This window comes from Haemorhous mexicanus, chromosome 6, assembly GCF_027477595.1.
Source record: "Haemorhous mexicanus isolate bHaeMex1 chromosome 6, bHaeMex1.pri, whole genome shotgun sequence".
Classification (NCBI taxonomy): Eukaryota; Metazoa; Chordata; class Aves; order Passeriformes; family Fringillidae; genus Haemorhous; species Haemorhous mexicanus.
Window position 1 is genome coordinate 12267034 of NC_082346.1, and position 20897 is coordinate 12287930.

Genomic DNA, 20897 nt, shown 5'->3' on the forward strand with positions numbered 1-20897 from the left:
GGAGCAGCATTCAGTTATCTTTTTTTTCTTTATGTGGTCAATCCCCTTGTAAAGATACTTTAAGAGCTGGTGTAGATCTTAAAATTACCACATAACAAAAGCTAATGGCACTCTAGGCATGAAAAATTACTTGGGACACACAGCCATGAGCACATGTGCACAGGCATCTGGGACAGACCATGGAGGCAAAGGCCACCTCAGTCCCTGTTTAACCTTAGGCAGGACAGTGCTGCTGGAAAAAGATGTGCTGGAATGCCACAAAGTTGGGGTGTGCCTGGAATGGAAGAGCAAGAGGGAGAGGTGGAAATAGGTTTTGAAAAAACATCCTAGGATGTGTCACCTTCAGTCTAGGTCGGAGCAGTGAGAGGTGACTGAGAACAGGGAGGTAACACTCTTATACTCACCTGACTGCTTCATCTGCTTGGAGACCCCAGCTTGGAGGCAGGGAGGGCAGGATGCACACAGATAAATCACCTGAGAGCGTGTTCTATAACCACTGACCCTGTCTCTTGTGCTTCTGCTGCAGTTGCCTGGCCTGTGAAGCAACATGAGTCACAAGGGATCCCTCAACAGCAACCCCGGCTCATCAAAGTAAGGATCTCCCTGCACCACTCCTTCCTGCCGTTCAGGGGATGCTCCAAGCAGTCCCACGCATCCCCAAAGTCACTGGTGTTTGTTTTACCCCTCCTGGGCACCTCACAAGCTGGCACTGCCTCACACAACCCCTGCCCTGTGCACTGGGATTTGATAATGGCACATTAGCTGGAGAGAGCAGAGGGACACCAGGAGCCTCTCCACCAGCAGCCCATGGCAATCTCCCAGTGGAGCCAGAGCCACCAGCTCTTTCCCTCCTTCCTGCACTGGGTATGAGCACCTGAACCACTGCCTGCCCTCAGGGGGACATGGTGACAGAGCACAAAGCAGCCCCTGGGCACCCATGGGCTCACTGCTCTGTGCAGGACAGCCCAACCACAGCACCTCAGATCCTACTTGGCTCCTCCTCTGCCAGAGAAAACTGTTATCTCCTGGGTGCTCATTCCTACCCATGACCCAGGCACGGCGAGCGGCCCTACATGTGGTGCTTGGAGACTTGATGCCCCAAAACTCAACTGTTTACACACAGTTCCACCCTCCCTTACATGGGATATGTTAGGTATCTGAGCACCTGCCTTCAAGGGGTACATCTCCAACATGTCCATTGAGAAGGGATCATCAACTTGGCTCCTGCACTGCCTCAGGCTCAGGTGGACTCAGGGATAACATGCAGGGGGTCTCCTTGTAACTCCCATTTATGGCGCACTGGGAGCCGCTGTCCTTAACCCAGCCCCTCTGGAGTGCTGTCCTTCCAGGGGACATTGTGAAGGTAACTCTAGTGGGGACAGGCCTGGCTGGGCTGCTCCGTGTCCTGTTTCCACCGCTGGGTTCAGTGACATGTTCCTGTGGTGTGGATAACGGGTAGGGTTGCACAGGAGCCGCTGGCACAGCCCACAAGGAAATGCTTCACAAGGAAGGGAAGGGCTGGTCCCTCTGGGCAACTGCAGAGCTGCTGTGTGAAAACTGATGTTAAAAATATTTGGGATGGTTGATTTGCACCTTCTTCCTTTTTCAGTGGCAGCATGGGCAAAGCTGAGGGAGCCTCCAAGCTGAGTGCAAAGGACTTGTATGGTGAGTCATGCCTGCTAACGTATCCAAAGTTTCCCATGGCAAAGGCACCTCTGGAGAGCTGGATGTGAATGTTTGGGAGCTTTAGGCTGGAACTCGGTCAAAGCCACATGAATCCAGAGTTCCATACGTAACAGGCTGGCCTGACCTGGCAGCAAAAACACACCTCACATCTGTGCTGACACCTTCCACACTAGGGGCCAGTTGGGATTTTGTGGGAACAGAACATTGCTTCCCTTACCCAGATCCTCCCCAGGTCTGTTAGCAAGATCACCTGATAAAGGGCCTCACAAAAGAAAGACTGTCCTCAGCAGGTTAATGATTATCCTCTTCTAACTACTTAGTGAACCATGAAAATTCCATGCCCTTTGGCTCTTTGGAAGTACAGGGAATGGGCAAAATGGGTGTTTGTGCACAGTCTGAGAGGCAGCTTGTTTGGGTTCAGCACATTTAGGTATCAATAACAGTTATTCCTGATCTCAGCAGATCCAAGTACCTCAGGTGAAAATGTGGCCTCTGGGGTGGGCAGAGCAAGCATAAATCATGTGAGAAATCACCTCCCCCAGTTGTTTCCTGGGTAAGAAGCTGGAGGTTGTGTGGGGTAACACAGGCAGTTTTTGGGGTGTCCGAGCCTGCCAGCTCTCCCACCTGAGAGCTGTGGATTTACCTGGCTGATGTTTAATTGGGAAGGAACAGGCCGTGTATGCTTTTTCTTGAATATCTTCTATTTGATCAGAGATTGTCTTTGGTGGCTATGAACTGCCAACGTGGCTTGTTTGTCCCTGGGAAGTGACTCCCTTTGCCCAAGGCTGGAGGTTTATCCATGTAGAGTGGCCTGGAGCAGTGTCCAGAGAGGCCAACCTCACCTGGGGAGAAGTGGGATGGCAGGGGCTGTATTTAGTGCTAAACAAAGCCATTATTAACATCAATTAGCTCCCAAGAAATAAAAAAATGAGCATAATGGCAGAGCAGAAATTTGGCTGTTTGTGGCCTGGATGCTGTAGGGTGGATGAGTGCCAAGCAGGGGTTTGAACTCTGTCAGTCACTTCTGGAGATGGAAGGACACATGAGAAAGAAGCAAGAGGATGAGGTGTGGGAATTTTGGGTGCACACAGGGATGCTAGTGCAGACAAACTCCTCCTGCCTCCAAGGTAGTGCACATTCCTTTGGCTGTGCACTGACACTGTTGCACATCCTGTCAGGGGCAGGAGGGCTGCAGTAAGGTAAGCAGCCCTACAGAGATGTGTAAAAATGAACCTGGGAGCTCATGATGGGATTAAAGCCAAGCAGATTTGCAGGCTGGCATCCATAGGTGCAGGAAACCCAGGGCTCCAGCCACCAGAGTTCCAGAGGGGGATCTAATGGGGCCATGGCACAGGGAGCACCCCTCAATCCTGTGCCACAAAAGCCAGTGCAGGGAAAGGCTGACAGACTGCCTTGGAAACAAACACAGCTCTCAAATAAGCACTTTTCAACACAGAATTTCATCTTCCACATTTTTTTGTATGAACACACCTCAAAAACAAATTCACCAGGGTTGGGACCTCTCTGACCAAATTCCAGCAAACCTGAAATGAGGACTGTATGTCCCTGGGCCAAATTCTCAGGAGGAGTAAAGCAGCTGCCTGCTATTTCCCTGCCACTACTGAAATGCAGAATGAGCTCTGCAGGCATTCCCTGCACAAATCAGTGCCTCTTGGCCAGCCCAGCCCCTGGCATGAGCACATCCAGAGGGATTTTGCTTGGCAGCACTTGAAACCCACCTGCTAATGCTGCAAAAGACACTCAGCACGTGTAAACCAATATTTAAATATCTTGGTCCCTTTCCCACTCGGATCCTCCCTCCCCCAGCATTAATTTCTGCTGTGAGCTGGCACATTTGGGGGTAGAGGGCAAGCAAGAACTAAAATTCCAGGGAGAATTATGTTTCATAATGAAACAAATCACACCAAGCCGAGCTGGCCTTGATTATGTGATTACAACACTGCTGAGGGACATTTGGAGCTGACAAGACTTTTCATATATCTATTTTCCTCCTGTGCAATCAGGCTGCACCCTCAGCCTGTGTACACTGTCAGACCTCCAAGAAGCGAGTGCAGTGACTCCCAAATTCCCAGCATACAGGCATCCACTCGTTTAAAGCTCGCTGGGTTATGATGGCTCCAATACACACAGGTGTCTAAATATTATTTCTAAGTGAACAAGGCCTTGGGTTTAACTTTCTAAAGATGCTTTTTCTACAGTAATACTGGCTCAACATGACAAGGTGCCAACTGTGTGTACAGAAGTGCTACCTGAGGGCCATGGTGTCCCCAGTATCAACAGAGACTTACTGGGAATATTAAACCCACCTCAGGGGAGACCCTGAATAGGGATATTTAAAATTGTTGTGGTGAGGCTGGAACACAGCAGCAGCTTCAGGCTGTGCACAGAAAAGCACCCGGATGGTGAAGGTGGAGGTTCACTCTGGAAGGGCTCCAGGACATAGTGTGAAGGTTCTCACAGATCACAGCCTCATCACACGGCTTTTCATGGGTGGGGAAGGCTCTGGTGTCACACTTGGCCTGCTGAAATTGCTTTGATCATCAAATATGTTGCCTACCACCGTGTATTCTTCACTGTGGTGAGCACAGAGGGATGAGGAGAGATGACCAAACGGAATTCTACAATGAGACTGACTTAAAGCCCCAATACCCTCCCCTGGCTCTGTTCCTAGCAGAGTTTGATATGCTTTCCAGCTGCTCTGCCATCCTCAGTGGAGTTTCCTCGCTCTCGTGGGAGCAGGACACTCATCCTTTCCTCCTCCCTTAGTAAAACAGCACCACATTTGTTCAGCTCCACATTCTGGAGGAGTCTGTGGCTGCAGGGAGCAGTCCTACCCCAGCTGGCAGCAGGGAATGGCTGGCCCCTCTCAAGTTGCCACCTCTCTCCCCACACAGCCACCAGCTGAATAAATGTTAATGCACACCATAAATAAATTAGGCTGCTTCTCTGCTTACGGGCATCTGTTCTGAGCCCAGATGAAAGCCTGTGGGGGGGGAAACCAGGCTCCAGCAGAACCCATGGGAAGGACTGGCAGGAAGTATTTCTTTCTGCACAGCACTTCCCACAGCAGGAAATCTGCTGCCACTGCTTTCTGAGGTAACTCCCGGTGGGCTTCTGCAGGTGCTCCCCTCAGCTGCTTCCAGAGCTGTCAGACAGGGCTGGGTGGCTCTCCTGATGGATTAGGCAGCATAGCAGGAGAAGTTCAGGGCAGCTTGATGATTGCAGTGATTTCTGATAGGGCTGTGGGGAGGAGCAGCTCATTTCTGTTTGGTTGCTGTCTGTCCCTGCGGTGCTCAGCCTCTTTCCAGCCCCATATGCCAAGCCTGTGAGACCCTGCCAGCTGGTTCCAGCCTGTCAACCCATCCTCGATGCACTCATTTCTGGGAAAGAACCAGACTTGATAGGGCGCAGGACTGGAAAAGGGGTTTTGGAGAAATGAGTTAGGCTGGAGAAGCGCAGTGCTGATGCCAATCACTTGACACTGCACACCTGTAACCCAAGCGAGGCTGCGGCGCTGTAACAGGACACGAGGCACTATCACAAAGAGCAGAGCCACTTCCTGCCCAGTGTGGCCCTGCACAGGGATCATCTCCCTGGGGAGCCACAGGCAGAGAGGCTCCACTGGTGCCAGCATCACCCCTGAGCCACAGGCAGCTGCTTGGCACTGGCCAGGCAGAACATACCAATGGAGAAGAAGTAACTTACCTTTAATGGCCATGAACCAACTCCTGGGGGTCTCACAGATCTCCTTGTATCCCAACAGGGCCTCCAGCCCCAGCCACATGGAGAGGTCTCTGAGATGAAACCCTCCAGCCCTGAGCACAGTGCCCAGACTGTAATTCCCTGCTGCTGGCTCTCCCACACCCTGCCCAAACCATGAGCTTGTTCACAATTCCAGCTGGAGGCTACGTGGCTGTCACATCGTTATTGACAGGAGCACGGAGGGATCATTCCTTCCCCACAACCTTTAGGAGAGGATTTGTACAGGATTTAACACACACTGGTATTGTCTGCAAGAGACAACTCTGGCAGGAGCAGTGGCCTGCCAAGCCGGCTCAGCCACACTGTGGAGTCAAGATGACCACGTCCATACCTAAATCCACAGGGATTCGGAACAGTGCCACTCGCTGTCATATCTTTAAAGATTTCATCATCCTGGAGAAAAAGCCTGAGTTCAGCAGAGATCCAGCCTTCTTGCCCAGGTCATTAATTCCTCCTGTCCCCTTCCTGCCAGCCCTGAATAACTCCCTTGTCCTTCTCCCTGCTCCCTCGGTGCCATTCCAGCTCCCTTCTTCACATCCCCTTTCCCACCCGAGTTTCCAGCTTCAGATTACCCTGCTCCCCCTTTGACACTGTGTGTGTGGGTGACCCTTCTATTCAATGCCTTGGACACTTAATACACCAACTGGAATCAGGGCTGGAGGAAAAACTGGAAGCCAACAACCCTGTTGGTTCTTGCAGATAAAGCCCCAGTGGTTGGTGAGAGAGGGAGCATATTGGCCTAGTTCAGCCATGACTGGAGCTACTGGGAAGAGCATACACTGCTCCAGGTGCTGCTGACCAGGAGTTTGGGATGGCAGTTAGTGACAGGGATGTTGTAGAGAGGGATCTCCCACCTCTGATGCTGTTCAGCATCTCCAGTGACCCTTTTACTTTGCCACCTTGAAACTGCTGAGCACAAGTTCTCACCTTTCATGGAGTAACTGCTTAGAGCTCACACAGAGGAACCTTTTCCTAAATAGAAATGGGGTTTTGGATGTGCCCAAGTAGCTTGGGAAAGTTGTGGTAGTTCATAAAAATAACAACCAAAAAAAAAAAAAGGAGGAACTTTTCATTATGAATTTTTTTCAAGATTCAAAGAAAGTGAATTAATTAAATCAGGATTCCCCAAATCTTACTATGTTCTGACATTCAAAAAATGTCATTACCAGCTACAGAAAGCTGAGAAAACACCACTTTGGGCTTTTTGGTGAAAAATAATTTAGCAGGTTTCTTCCAGGTCTGGTTGTAAAGGCAAAAGGGAATATCTCTACTGGTGAACTACAGCTCTCAATGCCTTGATTATCCTGCTCCAAGCAGCCCAGTGGACACACTGAACACAAACACACACTGTTCCTCCATGTACTCAGTCCTTGCACAACCCAGGAGCTGTGCCAGGTTTTTATTTGCTTTCCTAGAGTGGGTTGTGTCGTCAGCTAATAAAGCAGGAATGTGAGCACTTGGGGCTGAGCTGTGGCAAATATGAAGCGTGCCGAGCAGGAATTCAGCCGTGTGGAACCTGGAGCCACTGCTCCCTGCTGCCACAGCCCATTCACACCTCAATGAGAGCTGTTCATTCACTCCAAGAGCTTCCACATCCATCTGCACACACCAGCCATGAGTGAGAGCTGACCAGGCAGACATTCCCAGTGCCACAGGCGCCAGTACAGACCAGCTCCAGCAGTTCAGCAAGTACCACAGATGTAACAGCAAACCCAGGAAGCTTGATGCTCCCTAGACTGCAAAGATATCCCAAAATGGAGCTCTCTCTCTGTGCTGGCCATAGAGAACAGGGAAGGAGCAAGGCAGGACATGCAGATTCTCCCTGTCAGGTATCTCAGGCACAGCAGGTCAGTGCAAGGCCCAAAAGCAGATCCTTGACTAACCCGGGGTAACCTGGAGCAGGAAGCAGGAACCTGGCAGATGCTGTGTTCATCTGCCACATCTGGCCCCAGGCTGGGATCCTGGAATTGAGGTTATTCCATACTGCTGCTCTGTAAGCCAGCCTGGCAGGTTTCTGTGGCTGCCATAAGCACACACAAATGGGGATTGTTTGCTGCCCCATTTCTCCTCAGCAGGCTGGTCCTGACCTGCCATTTGGCACAGAGCAGCTCATGCTATGCTGGCAGGTTCCTATAAACAGTGTGTGCACTGCTAGATAATGTATAGATAACATAAAGATTATATAAGGAACTGGCAAGCTCCAGAAGTAACCACCAGGACTTCCCTTAGGCTGCTGTAATGGATGTGGAGGCCGGGGAGGTCAGCAGTGTGATTCAGGGAATGGAGGAGAGGTCCTTGGTATGGCACTGGCAAGGAAAACAAATCCAGTGCCTCTCATTCCTCAGAGACTGCTCCATACTTGTCCATACATCCCTCTGTCTTCTGCTGTGCCTTCTGCCCAGCAACAGCTGTAAACAAATGTGGGGAGGATCAGGTAGGATCCTGTGTAGTAAAACTAATTAATCAGAGAAACATGTGCCTGGAGGGGAGGCAGAGGCCACCGGCAGGTTGTACTGGGGGTGCTGTGCCCCTCTGGCTTGACAGAGGCTGTGCATGGAGAAAGACAAGCCTGCTCCTGCCCTCCTTGGCACTGCTCAGCATTCCAAGAGACCTTAACCAACTATCCCAGCTGTAAGCTGGTCCCACGGGCAGTTTATCCCGCTAGTTGATCTCTTGTGCTCACTGAACGTTCGCAGCCACATCTCAGCTCCCTGCTAAATAAGGTTTTGCATGGAAGTGGGGAGGGAACTTGGCAGTAAAGATGTGCTTTGGCTTCCTGGACCAAGCTGATAACCCCAGCCCTCCAGGGTGTGCATTGATCCTGCTTTTTTTCCTGATTCATTACTCTCTTTCATCCTTTCCACTCTTTAACATAAAGCCAAACAGGACTCTTTCCCTGCCAGCCAAGATTTTAGTATCATTACTGGGATTTCAGCCCAGCACTGTTTTGAGCCCTGAGGTATGATCTTGTACCTCTGCAGTGGTCTCAGCTCTTCCCATTTCCTCACTGGTGCCAGTGGGAACACCATTCCCACAGCACTGTTTATCTGTAAGATACCAGTGGTAGATAACATGTGACACCATTTTGCCCACTCCTCTGGGTGTGAGGCAAGATTAAAGCTACCTGGTTAGTAGAGAACTGAAGTGAATTCTGTTAAAGAATCATTTGTAGGGCTTTTTTCCCCTCAAAGGATTGTCGTAGGGATCACTGGACCAGATGCTGAGAGGCAAGAGATGAGACAATTTACCAGAGGCTGTGCGTGTCCCACGTGTTATCCATGCCCAAGGCATTCAAAGCTTTCTGGATTCCCCATTCCATACATACAGCAAGTGTCTGGGATCAGCACAACTGCTCCTCAGGCCACAGGGGATCCCACCAGCACCTGCCAGGATACCCATGCTACGAGTTGGGTTTTTTCCTTGCTAGACACAAATAGGACAGGACAAAGCTCTGTTGTTTTCTCATCTCTTTGGCTCTCTTGGCAGACAAAAGGGAAAAAGGACAGTGGTCACTGTGGGTTTATGCCAGCTTTATCACCTCCGGATGTTTGCTGTACCAATGCCACAGCCCTGGAGCTCTCCCTGCCCTTTGCCTGTGTTATATCCAGAGTCCTTCACTGCCACAGACTCTGAAGGTCATAGCAGGAGATAAACAGAGGTGCAGATGGGTGTCTGAGCTAATTTGGAGAAATCATCACTATATTTCTGTGATGTTCATCTATCACATAGGGATTATGCAAATTCTCCACATCCTGGGGCCAGGTTAGGGGTCAGATAACACCTGAAGGTGCCGAGGTCCTATTGCAGGACACTGTAGAAATGCCAAGTGTCCTGGTGGAAGGTGTCAGATGAAGCAGGAGGAAATGAGCTCCTCCTGCTGCTGCTCCTGCTGCAAACAGGCCAGCGTGCACTCATACAAAATTCAGCAGGTCAGGGACAAAGCTGTGCAGAAGGGCAGGGTGGAGCCACACAGGACAGCTGACCTGCCTTCTGAGGTGTGGCTGCCAAGGGAGTTCACCTGGGCAAGGGAAAGGATCCCCCTAGATCAAGAAGTCAAAGAGCCACAGATTTTGCTATAGGCATCATTCACAGAATGCCAGAATGGTTTGGGTTGGAAGGGACCTTAAAGCTCATCTCATTCCATCCCCTGCCATGGACAGGGACACCTTCCACTGTCCCATGTCACTCCAAGTCTGGTGCAATCTGGCCATGGACACTTCCAGGGATCAGGCAGACAGAGCTTCTCTGGGCAACTTGTACTAGGGCCTCAGCTGCCTCACAGGGAAGAACTTCTTCCTAAAAGCATTTTGGGATCAGCCCAGCCCAACCAGAGCCAAATTTAATCAAAGACAAATAATGATGCATGTTGGAAAGCCCTGCAGTGTTTCACCACATTGTTTTGAGTAAATAAACCAAAAAACACTCGTTTTCTTTAAAGCACCCACGCTCCTTGGATAGATGTGGCCCAAACCTGACTCTTTCATGATCTGCAACCTGGTTCTTTAATTCTTCCTGTGTTTAAATCAAAACTAAGTGCTAGAAGAGAAGGAGATTTCAGTGTTCTGGCACCCTGCTGTCCCCGGAAACTCTGGCTGGTTCCAGACCTCGTGGTCTTATTTGCAGATGCCAGCAGGAAACACAAAAATAAAAGTTTCCATGGGTGTGGGGGCCAGGTAGAAGCCAAGGAGACAGAAGGGATTTCAAGAGAACATGCAGAAACACTCCATTTCTTGCCCAGGGCAGCTTCTGGGACATCACTTGAATGGCATCGGGAGACAAAATAGAGGCACTTTGTTCTAATTCTGTGGCTTGTGGAGGTAACGCAGAAATTCCCCGAGGGAAAAATCAACAGAGGGAGGGGAAACATCTGCATTTCTCCCTGTCCCAGGGCTTGCTGCTGTCTGAACAAGGCTGCAAAGGGCTAAAGAGGCCTTTGCTCTCTAGCACTCACTGAGTGCAGGTGATGGGAAGTTGGGCTATGCAGAGTTCTGAGGTTTTGGCCAGCCCCCAGAACTTCCAAGGGCTTCTCTGAAGATTTTCTCAGCAGTGCATACTGAGATCTCCCCTGACTGCGACACGTGCAGCTTCTTTGAGCTTGGAAGAAGGGGAAAAGGCATTGGAAGGGATCCCAGAGAGTCTGAGGGCAACCAGCTGCTGCCCTGACCACTGCTACAACTCCAGGGCTGTTTTCCTACCAGGAACACAGACCTGTGCTAACCTCCCACTGGAAACCTCATCCCCCTGGTATTTCTTCCCTCCCTCAGGGACTACCAGTTCCCCACACAGCTCCGCACCCTTCCTCTCAGGGCTGGAGACATTTGCCTGTCCGAATGTAAACTCCCTTTGTTTCCAGACCACCCACTTCAGCCTTTTCCACTCCCTTTGGAAAAGGAGAGGAAGGGATGTCTTAAAACCCAAATCTGTCTCCATCCCACATGAATGCGGTGTTCTCATTTCCATCAGTGTCATCTATTTACATGAGAAATGCTCAGGGAGGAAATTGAGGTTACTGAGAGGAAAAAAGTGCCTCACATCAGCCCCAAATCCCTGTGGGATGCACTGCCTGTGCCCTACCCCAGACCTTGCCCCACATTTCAAGTAGGACAGACTGCAATTAAAGCCCCCAGCAACCAGAAAGTGCCACTGAGCCTTTCCAGCCAGCCTGGGGTGGGAAGGGGCTGCACTGCAAAATTAATTAATTTATTCAAGGTCACCCTGGAATGGCTGAGCTGGTAGCTGGGCTGGGTGTCTGAGGTCTTTCCCCTCAACCAGCCTCACTCCACCTCTGAGCTGGTGCTGGTGGTGTATGAGACACAGGCTCAGAGCCCTGCAGTCTCCATTAATGCCTCTGCCAATATTTCCACTAATAAATCAATAAATCGCTTCTACTGGGGAACAGCCACCACTCCAGGGCTGTCAGCAGTCAGGCACAGAGGCAAAACACTGCTGTGTTTTCAGCCACCGGCACGGAGCTACAAGTGTGAAGTACTCTTGTGATGGCACAGCCTAAAGAGGGGTAGGATAAGTGTTAAAAAGCTTTAGAAATCGGCTTGAATTAGCTTCTACCCACCCCTGCCAGGCTCCAAAGAAGAACAGTGGCATCTTTTCATGATCCTTATCACTGGGATATCTCCGGGTGCTCAGTACGCTCCCCAAGCCGCGGGCAGGATTGTGCTCAGCACCGTGCACCAAGAGGAGCTCGATTTAAAAGCTCTTGGCTGGCCAAAGAGAGAAGTGAAATCCCCAAGTCAAAGCTCAAGGAAAGGCAATGCTTGTTCTGGAGAGACACCTGCTGGCAGCGCCCGCGGAGCCCGAGCTGGAAGCTCGGGGACTGTGAGAAAGAGTTGTAATTCTCAGATCCGAAGAAAAACAACCAATGCTTCTTTTTTTGTTTCTTACAGAACAAAGAAAAAAATACTCCAACTCCAACATCATTATGCACGAGACTTCCCAGTACCACGTCCAGGTGAGCACACACACACAATGGAGTGCTAGGGGGCTGAGAGGCCTAGTCAGTGATAGGTGCCTGTAGTGCAGCGTGTTCCCTGTGTTCTGGATCTTTAGGAGGCCAAGGGGGAGTTGGGAACCTCCTTACCATTAAAGTCTCAAGTCACTAGTAAAGGAGAACAGGGGGAAAAAAAGATTTCAATAAACAAGGGGAATTCTGTACAAGGAAAGAGGAAATGGAGAAGCTGTTGTCTTCTCCCTCCTCTGTGTTTGAAGGAGAGCATGAAATGTTGTCCATCCTGTCATCCTGTGCTTTAAACCCTTCTGATCAGCACAGAGAGGTTAAAAGCAGAGTTCCCATGGTGGTTACTGGAACTCAGCTTTCCAAACAACAGAGACCACATGGACTATCAGCTTTCAGCTGTCTTCAGCTACCGTGCTCTCTCAAGTAACACAAACCCCTTCACACAAGACAGGCAATAAGCCAAATCCATATCCCACTGCCACAGACACCGACCCCAAAAAGAGAAGCCAGCCTGGCCATCCTGAGCTTGGCGATTCCTGTAACACAACTTGGTGGTGCAGGACTCCATGGAGGAGGTGGGGCCATTCATCACTGAAAACTGAGCAAGGCAAGACAGGAGAACACTTCCTCAGGTTCATATTTAGGAGATGAGGCCCTTTGAAAGCCTACATTTAGATTTGTAAAGTGCCTGTTTGGAAAGAGGTCCTGGTTTCCATCGGAGAAACCAACTCAGTGGCTCAGAAGTCACTCATCGATGCAGAGAAGGGACTTTAAACGATGACATGTAAATTAATTCTTTATTAATTATGCCATAAGCCACCCGTTTGTGAGTCTCTCCCCTGAACTTTGACCAAGGCAAACAGGATTGCAGTGGCAGGCAGTGAGATAGAACAAGGTTTCCTCACGGGAGGCATTTTATACCCTTTGAAGTAATCAGATCAAAGTTTAATGGTGGGTGGAGTCACTGCCCATTCTAATAAGAGCTGCTGTATTTGAATGTCTATCTGGATGAAAAAGGGTTTTAAGGGATAAAACAAAGACAGCAGCAAGCTTCTCCCTCTCAGTCCACCCATATCAACAGAAAATGGAAAGCAGAAAAATATTCTAATGATTGAGTCAGACAAGTAGCTTCCCCTCCATGAAAACTGACTGAACAGTAAACAGCAAAGGAATTTATGAAGCTTGTAAAGGTGGTGGATAAAATAATAGAAGAGATAAAAATGCTTGTCATCTTAAGTAAATCCATTTTCCTCATTGCTCTGAAAGAAAAGGGCTTGTCACCTCTGCACAGATAAAACTGACTTGGCAAATACCTTCCCATGCACTATTTTACAATTATGGTAACATACACCCAGCATGTTTTTCATTCGTGATTGCATTGCTAATCTCAGCTTTCAGCTCACACACCTGCCAGGAGTTCTGTTTAGACAGTGCCTCACCCCATACCTTTGCTTGATGAACACAGGAATGGGCCTTGCATTGTCCTCTGCTCTGCTCCCTCCTCCAGTCTTTAGGAATCATCTAACAGCAAATGGGTCACCACAAACACTATACACCCCTAATGCCCAAGAGCAGGTTTAAAGATTTTCTGCTAGGTCTACCAGTGCTTTAAATCCGAGCCTTTCCCTGCATCAACCTTGTGTGGAGCCAGCTGCAACAACAGTTCTTGCCTGTGCTTCCTCACAACCATCCAAGGCTCTGTGCTCCAAGTGCACACATCCCTATTGGGTCCATCTGGTCTGTGCCAGACCCCAAAATCCACATCTTCTCCAAGCCCCACAGCAGGGCATGCTGGAGCAGCATCAACTTCTTCTGCCTCTTAATCTGCTTCCCTTTTTGCATTTACTTGGGCTTTTACAAGGAGAAAGGAATTCTTTCCGAACAACTTTGTCATCTTCCTCCATGGCCCACTGATGCACATGTCAACTGTGGACACAACCCACTGGGTTACTGAATCAGCTCATGAGTGCATCAGCACCATAAAGAAGCTACCTGATCCCTAGAAAGGTTATTTCTGATCACTGGAAGAAAGCAGGAAGATAGAGGATCAAAGGGAGAAAAGCCAGGCAAAACTTATCCTGTTACTACAAATTTCCCATCAGTTTCGGACTTGCTTTAAAACACCCCCCGTTTTTCCAGCTCTTGCTTTGAAACAAGGATGTGTGCATCAAAGAGAAGCAGGCATTTCACTGCTGCCCTCCCCACAAACTGGGGAGGACCATTTTTGGGGTGGCCACACTGCTGTCCCTGGCCCCCCAGGCAGCTCTACCTGCAGCATCTGGGTGATTCCCCTGCTCCAGGGGTTAATCTGCTCCTGACTCTCCAGCTTAGCCACTGCTGCTGAAGTGCCTGTTCTGTACCCTACTGATCAAGGAAACCAGGATGAGAGGGTCATGTTGATGAATGGGCCTTCAATATCTAGGGACAAGAGAAAAAGCTGGGATCTGGCTCAATAAGCCTCCAAGGCTTGCAGGCCCTTGGACTGCATAGATGCCTTGGTCAGGCCTCCAAAAACCTGCTTTTCTCTGCTGGAGAAAGTTGGTAAAGGCAGGGAAAAGCTTCAGCTGCTTTTTGACAGTCAGGCACATTCCCCTTCCCTTCTAACCAAGAGCATAGCTGGCCAACAAAAGAACAAGGTAAAACAGAATCTTGATCCCTCCTGAGGTTTTTTTTTTTACTTCCTGAGGTTTTTTTTTTCCTTCCCTGTTATCACCTGAACATGTGGCCTGGCTGTGCTGTCACTACCCCAGGGACAACAGCTGGGCAAACTGCTTGGCTGCTCTAAGTCCCAGCTTTTCCTGCCTTGCAATCCCCTCTGCTGGCAGACAAAACCAGTTCTCCATCTGCAGGGAGCAGCACTTGCTCACGTGGACTTTTGGAGTGGCCTTCACCCACTGCTGGTGGGCACACAACATTTGGATGTGACACACCTCTCCTTTCCACAGCTGCCTCCCTGCCCTCCTTTCCTTTCCCACGGAGTCCCAGGAGCTCACCAAAGTTGCAAGTGCTGCCCCATTACATGAACTCTGCACATACAGGTGCCAAGTGCAAGGCTTGGATCACCACACACTTCAGGGTGCAGCTGGAGCAGGGATGGGAAAGCAGCTTGGATGGCCCAAGTGCTCATACAGGGCAGTGAAGGAGGGGAGGACAGCACGGAAGCCTGGCTGATGGGAGACCATGGGCTGGGTTTACAGGATAGGTGAAGGGAGGTAGGAATACCAGGATAACCAAGCAAAACCACAGGGCAGGACAGAGGCAAACAGCAAAAAATCCTTTCCTACAGTCAGCAACAGCCATTTTCACTCCTATGAGGGCTGATTTGGGTATTTTTGGGGAGAAGTAACCCCAACCCTAAGGGAGGCTTAAAGGGCTGGTGTAGAGTGAGCTGCCAGGTTTGGAGCCCCTGGAGTCTTTGTAGCATAGAAGCTCTTCAGAGTAGCTGTTCCCAGAGCATGGGATTGTAGCAGGCGCAGGGCTGGCTACGGCTCAGTGGAGGGATGTTTAGAGATAGGTATTTGCTGAGTCATAGGAATTGAACCAGGAGTCCTCACTCTGGTCCTCCAGGCCTGCTTATCTCTCTGTGACCCCATAGGCTAGTTTCCCTAACCCTTACAATTGGTCAGTTTTCAATCCTCCCTAACCCTATAAAAGAGGCTGTCTTGGCCCATTTCCTTAGAAGAGCTTCAAGACCCTTCGCGAGACCCTCAGAATAAACCATCGTGGAACCCTTGGCCGCCTTCTCCTCTCTCTTTCGTCTGCCTTCCAGAAGCCACGGCCAGCCACAGCCCCTACGAGCAAGCTAAGAGCTGAAATCATAAAAGAGCTGATTTTCACTAAGAGCTGACAATCACTAAGCTTGCTAGGGGTCACGGCTGTGCCACAGTCCGGCCTAGGGCACCCCAGCCTCCAGAGGGCTGAGGTATCCGGCCTTGAGACTGCTAGCCTGGGGCGCTTACCCTACGAGGGATCAGCTATCTGGCTAAGAAGCTAGCCCCTGTGGCTTCATTTTTATTTCACATGGGACCCCACATATTGCATGGATCCCACTTGGCATGGAGGACCAACACTTGCCCATGGCTTGTGTGAGCTCTTTGCCTGGCACAGATCCCACACAAGCAGGTTTGCTACACAAGACAAGCAAAACACAAGTGCTTTTATAGCCTGGCAAGCAAAGCATTGCTTTGACTGCCACAGTTCTACTTCCAAGCCAGGTTCAGAGGGGCCTGGGGAATAACTCATGTGTGTGAAGCATTTGCCCTGCTGGACAGGGATCAGAGCTGCTGGAATTGATGAGAATAATACAAAAATGGTGAAACTGGTTATGAAAACCCATTATGAAACCCAAATCTTTCACTGCCATGACCAGACTGGTACCAACAACCAAAACTGTTTTGTGCAGCAACAACTTCATGCCTGAGCTTTGAGAAACTACAACCACTAATTGAAGCCTCTAGAGATGCTTTCATCACCAATTTACACACCCCAACAAACATTTTCCACCTGTTTTTATCTCCTTTCTCTCCCCAACTCCAGCACTTGGCCACCTTCATCATGGACAAGAGCGAGTCCATCACGACAGTGGATGACGCAATCCGGAAACTCATCCTGCTCAACTCCAAAGAGAAGATCTGGACACAGGAGATGCTGCTGCAAGTGAACGACAAGTCCATCCGGCTGCTGGACTGTGAGACACAGGTACCAGGAGCCCTGTGAGACTGACCCCAGCCTGAAGTGTGGGGTGCAGTAAGTGCCGTTTCCATTCTGCCTGGAAGAGGGCAAGTTCTAAGGAACACAAACAAGGGTGAATCACTACCAAAATCCTCTCCTGGATTAGAGTCAGCCCCGCAGCATGGGAACAGGATGGTTTTAGCAATGCCAAATTAAGGAAGATCAGCCCAGGGATCCCAGGAATTCCTGCACAGGACCATTCCCTCTCAGTTCAGTAGTTCCCCACTGCCTGACACCTTTCCCCTTCTCTTGCAGGAGGAGCTGGAGGACTTTCCCCTGCCAACAGTGCAGCACTGCCAGACAGTGCTCAATCAGATGCGCTATTCCTCCATCCTCCTGCTCGTGTGTCAGGATTCTGAGCAGCACAAACCTGACATCCACTTCTTCAACTGTGATGAGGTGGAGGTAAGCAGAGCCCTCCTGCTTGCTGTGAAGCAGAACAAAACATACTTCTTGCTGTCTGCCCTTCCCTCCTTCCTCCAACACACTTCTTGCTGTCTGCCCTTTCCCCCTTCCTCCAATCCGTCCTAAACTCAAGCCCTTAAAAACATCCCTGTTTTATCCTTAAGGCGGAGATGGTTCATGAGGACATAGAAAGTGCCCTGGCAGACCACAAGCACGGGAAGAAGATACGGCCACAGACACTCAAGTACGTGCTGCAGGATACAATTGGGAGCAACAGCAATAAACCCCTGTTTCCAGTGGTTTAGTCACACTGCAGTCTCTTGGAAATGGGATCTGTGACCACTGAAGGGTTTGTTCTGTGTCATTTTCCTTGCAGGGCAAACCAGGAAAAGATCAAGCAGAGACAATCCATCCTTCCCCCACCTCAAGGACCGGCTCCCATCCCAATCCAGCATGACATGCGAGGCTCAGCAATGAACAGGAACAGGGTGGCACCTCCTTCCCAGCATGATCCAGGTACTGGGAGCACTCAGGAAGTCTGTCCTGGGGATGGGAAATTAATTAACTCAGACAGCAAACCTTCCTGAAATGGTCTGTGGTGAAAATAAGCGTTGTACTCACTGGGCATCTTCTGCTCAACAAATAAAAGCTCCCAGAAACTCCTTGTAACAACACCCTTATTTGGGGGATACAGAAATTCCAAAAAACAAAAAGCCCCTCATAAGCCATCACATGAAATTTGAACCAGGCGTTGGTGATCTCAAAATGTACAGACAAGAATTTGGTCAGAAAGACAAATTCCTGGCTCTGCTGACTTTACAGGAGCCAAGATTTCACCCTTGAAAATCAACTTGTTTTCATGAATTTTTGTAAAATCCAGTGTAGAAATGCAGATCTGAACTCACCCCTCTTATGTGCTCATCTAAAGTCTGATTCCAAAACCATCCTGACTTTAGCCCATTTGAGTTGGCTTAGAAAAACCTGGTATTTTCCTTTAGAGAAAGAAGTAACAGAAATAAGTTCCTAGGAACAGAAACAAGCTCTTTCTCTTACAAAAGACCAAAGTGATGAACAAACTGTAAGCATTTTTGACCCCTGCCTATCATACCACCTTATCTTAGCATTCATTTCTAGTTTCAAGGAAAACATGTAATAGGATACTATAACGCATCCAAAACACTCATTTTCTGGGAGGGCTTCTGAAGCCAAGCAACTACTCTGGCTGCTGAATGGAGAACTTATTTCAGGCCCAGTTCTGCATCATAAAAGGAATATCTCTGTTTCTCAGCTGGACCATGAATAAACATCTATATCCTGATGAAAAGTAGCTACTCTTACCTCTGCCCTTCCAAGGGTGCTCACATCAGCAGAGCTGGGAATTCCTTTAGGCAGGATTTCTGGCTCTGAGTGCACAGAGCCTGGCAGGAGAGCAGATGACAGGAGAAAGCCTTGAGTGATGCCTGTTAGCTGAGATTCCTTCTCCATTAAACGCCTTCCTGCTTTTCCTACAAAACCTGTCCTCAGGGATGGGGTACCTCATCCTCACATTTACAGATGCTCTGGACTTGTCACAGTCCTTTGCCAAAACTGCCTCCCCAGTTCTCCCACTTGGCAGATCCAAGTGCTGTGCTGGCCCTTTCCAAGCCCCTGCCCTGAGTTGACACCGATTGTTCCCACTGGAATATCCCCCCAGCCCACACTGGGCGTGTGGCTTCTGGAAGCTGGGAGGTGCCTCAGGGTTGGGTTTTTTGTAGGATGATTGGGATTTAGCACCTGTTACAAACATTATTCCTAAGGTGTCCTCACAACCCAGAACAAACACCCAAGCTCGGAGCTACCATGCCATGGATCCCTGCCTTTCATGGAGCCTATTTCCAACCTCTGATACTAAATCTGTTCTGTTTTTCTCTCCCTTGCTTGCAGACTATGAACGGCGAAGCTCTGGCTCTCATGACCATGAAGAATCCCGTGCCATGTTAGCACAGAAGATTGAAAAGGAAACGGTGCGTGACAGGGACACTGCACAGTCCACAGGGAGGAGCAGAGGCAGGGAACAGACATTCAGTGCATCATCTAGGCATTTTTCCAATTGATACCTGCTGTGCATAAAGATAAGGTGGCCAAAAACAAGTCTCCATCACTTCATCAGTGTCAATGTCCTCTGACCTGAGGCAGCTCTGCTGATTCCAGCTCTGCTCCTCCCCATCCCACTTGGGTCATTTTCCAGCTGTCCATTAGGAGGGGTCACTTGTCACCTTGGTAAGGACAGCACACAGCCAGGCCCAGCAGCTCTGTGCTTGCAAAGGGATGCATTGAGCTGCACTTCATGGCTGGATTGCCCACTTGTGTGCATTCCCCTGGGAAATGCAGCAGGCCCTGGGATTCAGGCTCCCAGCTGTGTGCACCCCAGGCTCACTTTCATGTTGGTCCCTTGGGTTTCTGTCCTCACAGCAAATCCTGAACTGCACCCTGGATGACATTGAAGTGTTTGTCGCCCGGCTCCAGAAGGCTGCAGAGGCATTCCGACAGCTCAACCAAAGGAAGAAAGGGAAGAAGAACAAGAAGAAAGGGCCAGCAGGTGCAGTGCAGCAGCCACAATGAATGGGGAGCACAGGGGGGTCATGGATGAAGGTCGGGGGGACACCTCAGCTCCTGGCCCAGCAAGGCCGGATCGATGCCATGGCACAGCAGCAGATCCAGGCATACAAGTTTGGGAGGTGCCGCTCTCCATGGGCACCTCTGGCAGAGCACACAGAGCCTCTGGCACACAAAGGGAATTTGCCTTTCCCTGAACCCCTGATTTTCAGTAGTTCTGGTCTCAATATCCATTTCTGCTGTGCCTTCTGCATGGCAGGCAGATGGAAGCTTCCCAAAGGGGATGCTCTCACTAACACGTCCTTCTCTGCCCCTTCTCCTGGCAGAGGGAATGCTGACCCTCCGAGCAAGACCCCCGAGTGAGGCTGAGTTCATCGACTGCTTCCAGAAAACCAAATTGGCTTTTAACCTCTTGGTAAGACATGGAGGAGTTTCCATCCCATGCAGGGACAGGGCTTTTCCCTGTGTATCCCAGCAGTGAGTGTTTAGAGTGAAACTAGAATGGAAAACACTGACAAGGGACAACAGTGTGAATTCCAGGTTCTTGAGAACTCAGGACAAACATTGTGTCGGGCTTGTGCAGGTTTTCTGGGACAAGCTGTTAAACCAAAACTAGAAGCACCAAGTCCAGGATGGGACAGAGCAGCCAGAAGGTTGCACCACCCAGATCTTTTCAGATCCAGGCCTGGGGAGTCTCTGCTTGACAGTAACTGAAATCCCCCATTGCCCTGATATTCCTGACCCCTCTCTCCCCTGCCAGACCCTCTGTATTGTGGAGTGGATGAAAAGAACGAGCATAAAGATGTTCCCAGCACTACCAGCTCTGTTTAGTGAAACACAAGAGACCAGGAGGCTAACAAGGCAGTAGGAATTCTGTCAGTTGTGACCAGACTTGTCCAGCAAACATATCGTCCAAGCTCCTTCCTGGGCAGTCATTAATAAGGGACCAGAGACAGGGTTTGCAGGACACCAAGCTCCAGCCTTTTCTTTGAGAAGCAAATATGGATAATTTGTGCCTGCTCAGGATCAGAAGGAGCAGCTTATCTCCTGGCAAGAGGCCAGGGTTGAGAGTGGAGTAGAGCTGGGACTCTGTGGTCAATCTGTGCCACATTCCTCACCACATGGCTGCTAACTCCCTGGGAAGTGCCCCTTCTCTGGGTCACATTGCTGCCAGCAGTTGTTTCTCACTTCTCACTCCACATTAATGTTTAATCTCCAGCATTTC

General features: G+C 49.8%; 2 protein-coding genes across 5 annotated transcripts in view; one reads left to right on the forward strand and one right to left on the reverse strand.

The window, feature by feature from the left end:
* The window catches only part of DEAF1 (DEAF1 transcription factor), a 53497-nt gene extending 48062 nt beyond the window's left edge, over positions 1 to 5435 (reverse strand). Inside the window, exon 1 of the mRNA XM_059848718.1 lies at positions 5413 to 5435. Within this exon, the coding sequence (XP_059704701.1) occupies positions 5413 to 5425 (13 nt within the window). The 5' untranslated portion in view covers positions 5426 to 5435. The remainder of the gene's footprint in view (positions 1 to 5412) is intronic.
* LOC132328686 (epidermal growth factor receptor kinase substrate 8-like protein 2) overlaps positions 1 to 20897 on the forward strand; it is a 49755-nt gene that overhangs the window by 18331 nt on the left and 10527 nt on the right. For 2 of the 4 annotated variants that reach the window (XM_059848712.1, XM_059848714.1), the window contains exons 2-11: positions 527 to 591; positions 1610 to 1665; positions 11871 to 11935; positions 16478 to 16639; positions 16928 to 17077; positions 17242 to 17321; positions 17454 to 17593; positions 19001 to 19080; positions 19529 to 19655; positions 19999 to 20087. In XM_059848712.1, the coding sequence (XP_059704695.1) occupies positions 548 to 591; positions 1610 to 1665; positions 11871 to 11935; positions 16478 to 16639; positions 16928 to 17077; positions 17242 to 17321; positions 17454 to 17593; positions 19001 to 19080; positions 19529 to 19655; positions 19999 to 20087 (993 nt within the window). In that variant the 5' untranslated portion in view covers positions 527 to 547. The remainder of the gene's footprint in view (positions 1 to 526; positions 592 to 1609; positions 1666 to 11870; positions 11936 to 16477; positions 16640 to 16927; positions 17078 to 17241; positions 17322 to 17453; positions 17594 to 19000; positions 19081 to 19528; positions 19656 to 19998; positions 20088 to 20897) is intronic. The other 2 variants (XM_059848715.1, XM_059848716.1) reach the window with 2 other exon arrangements.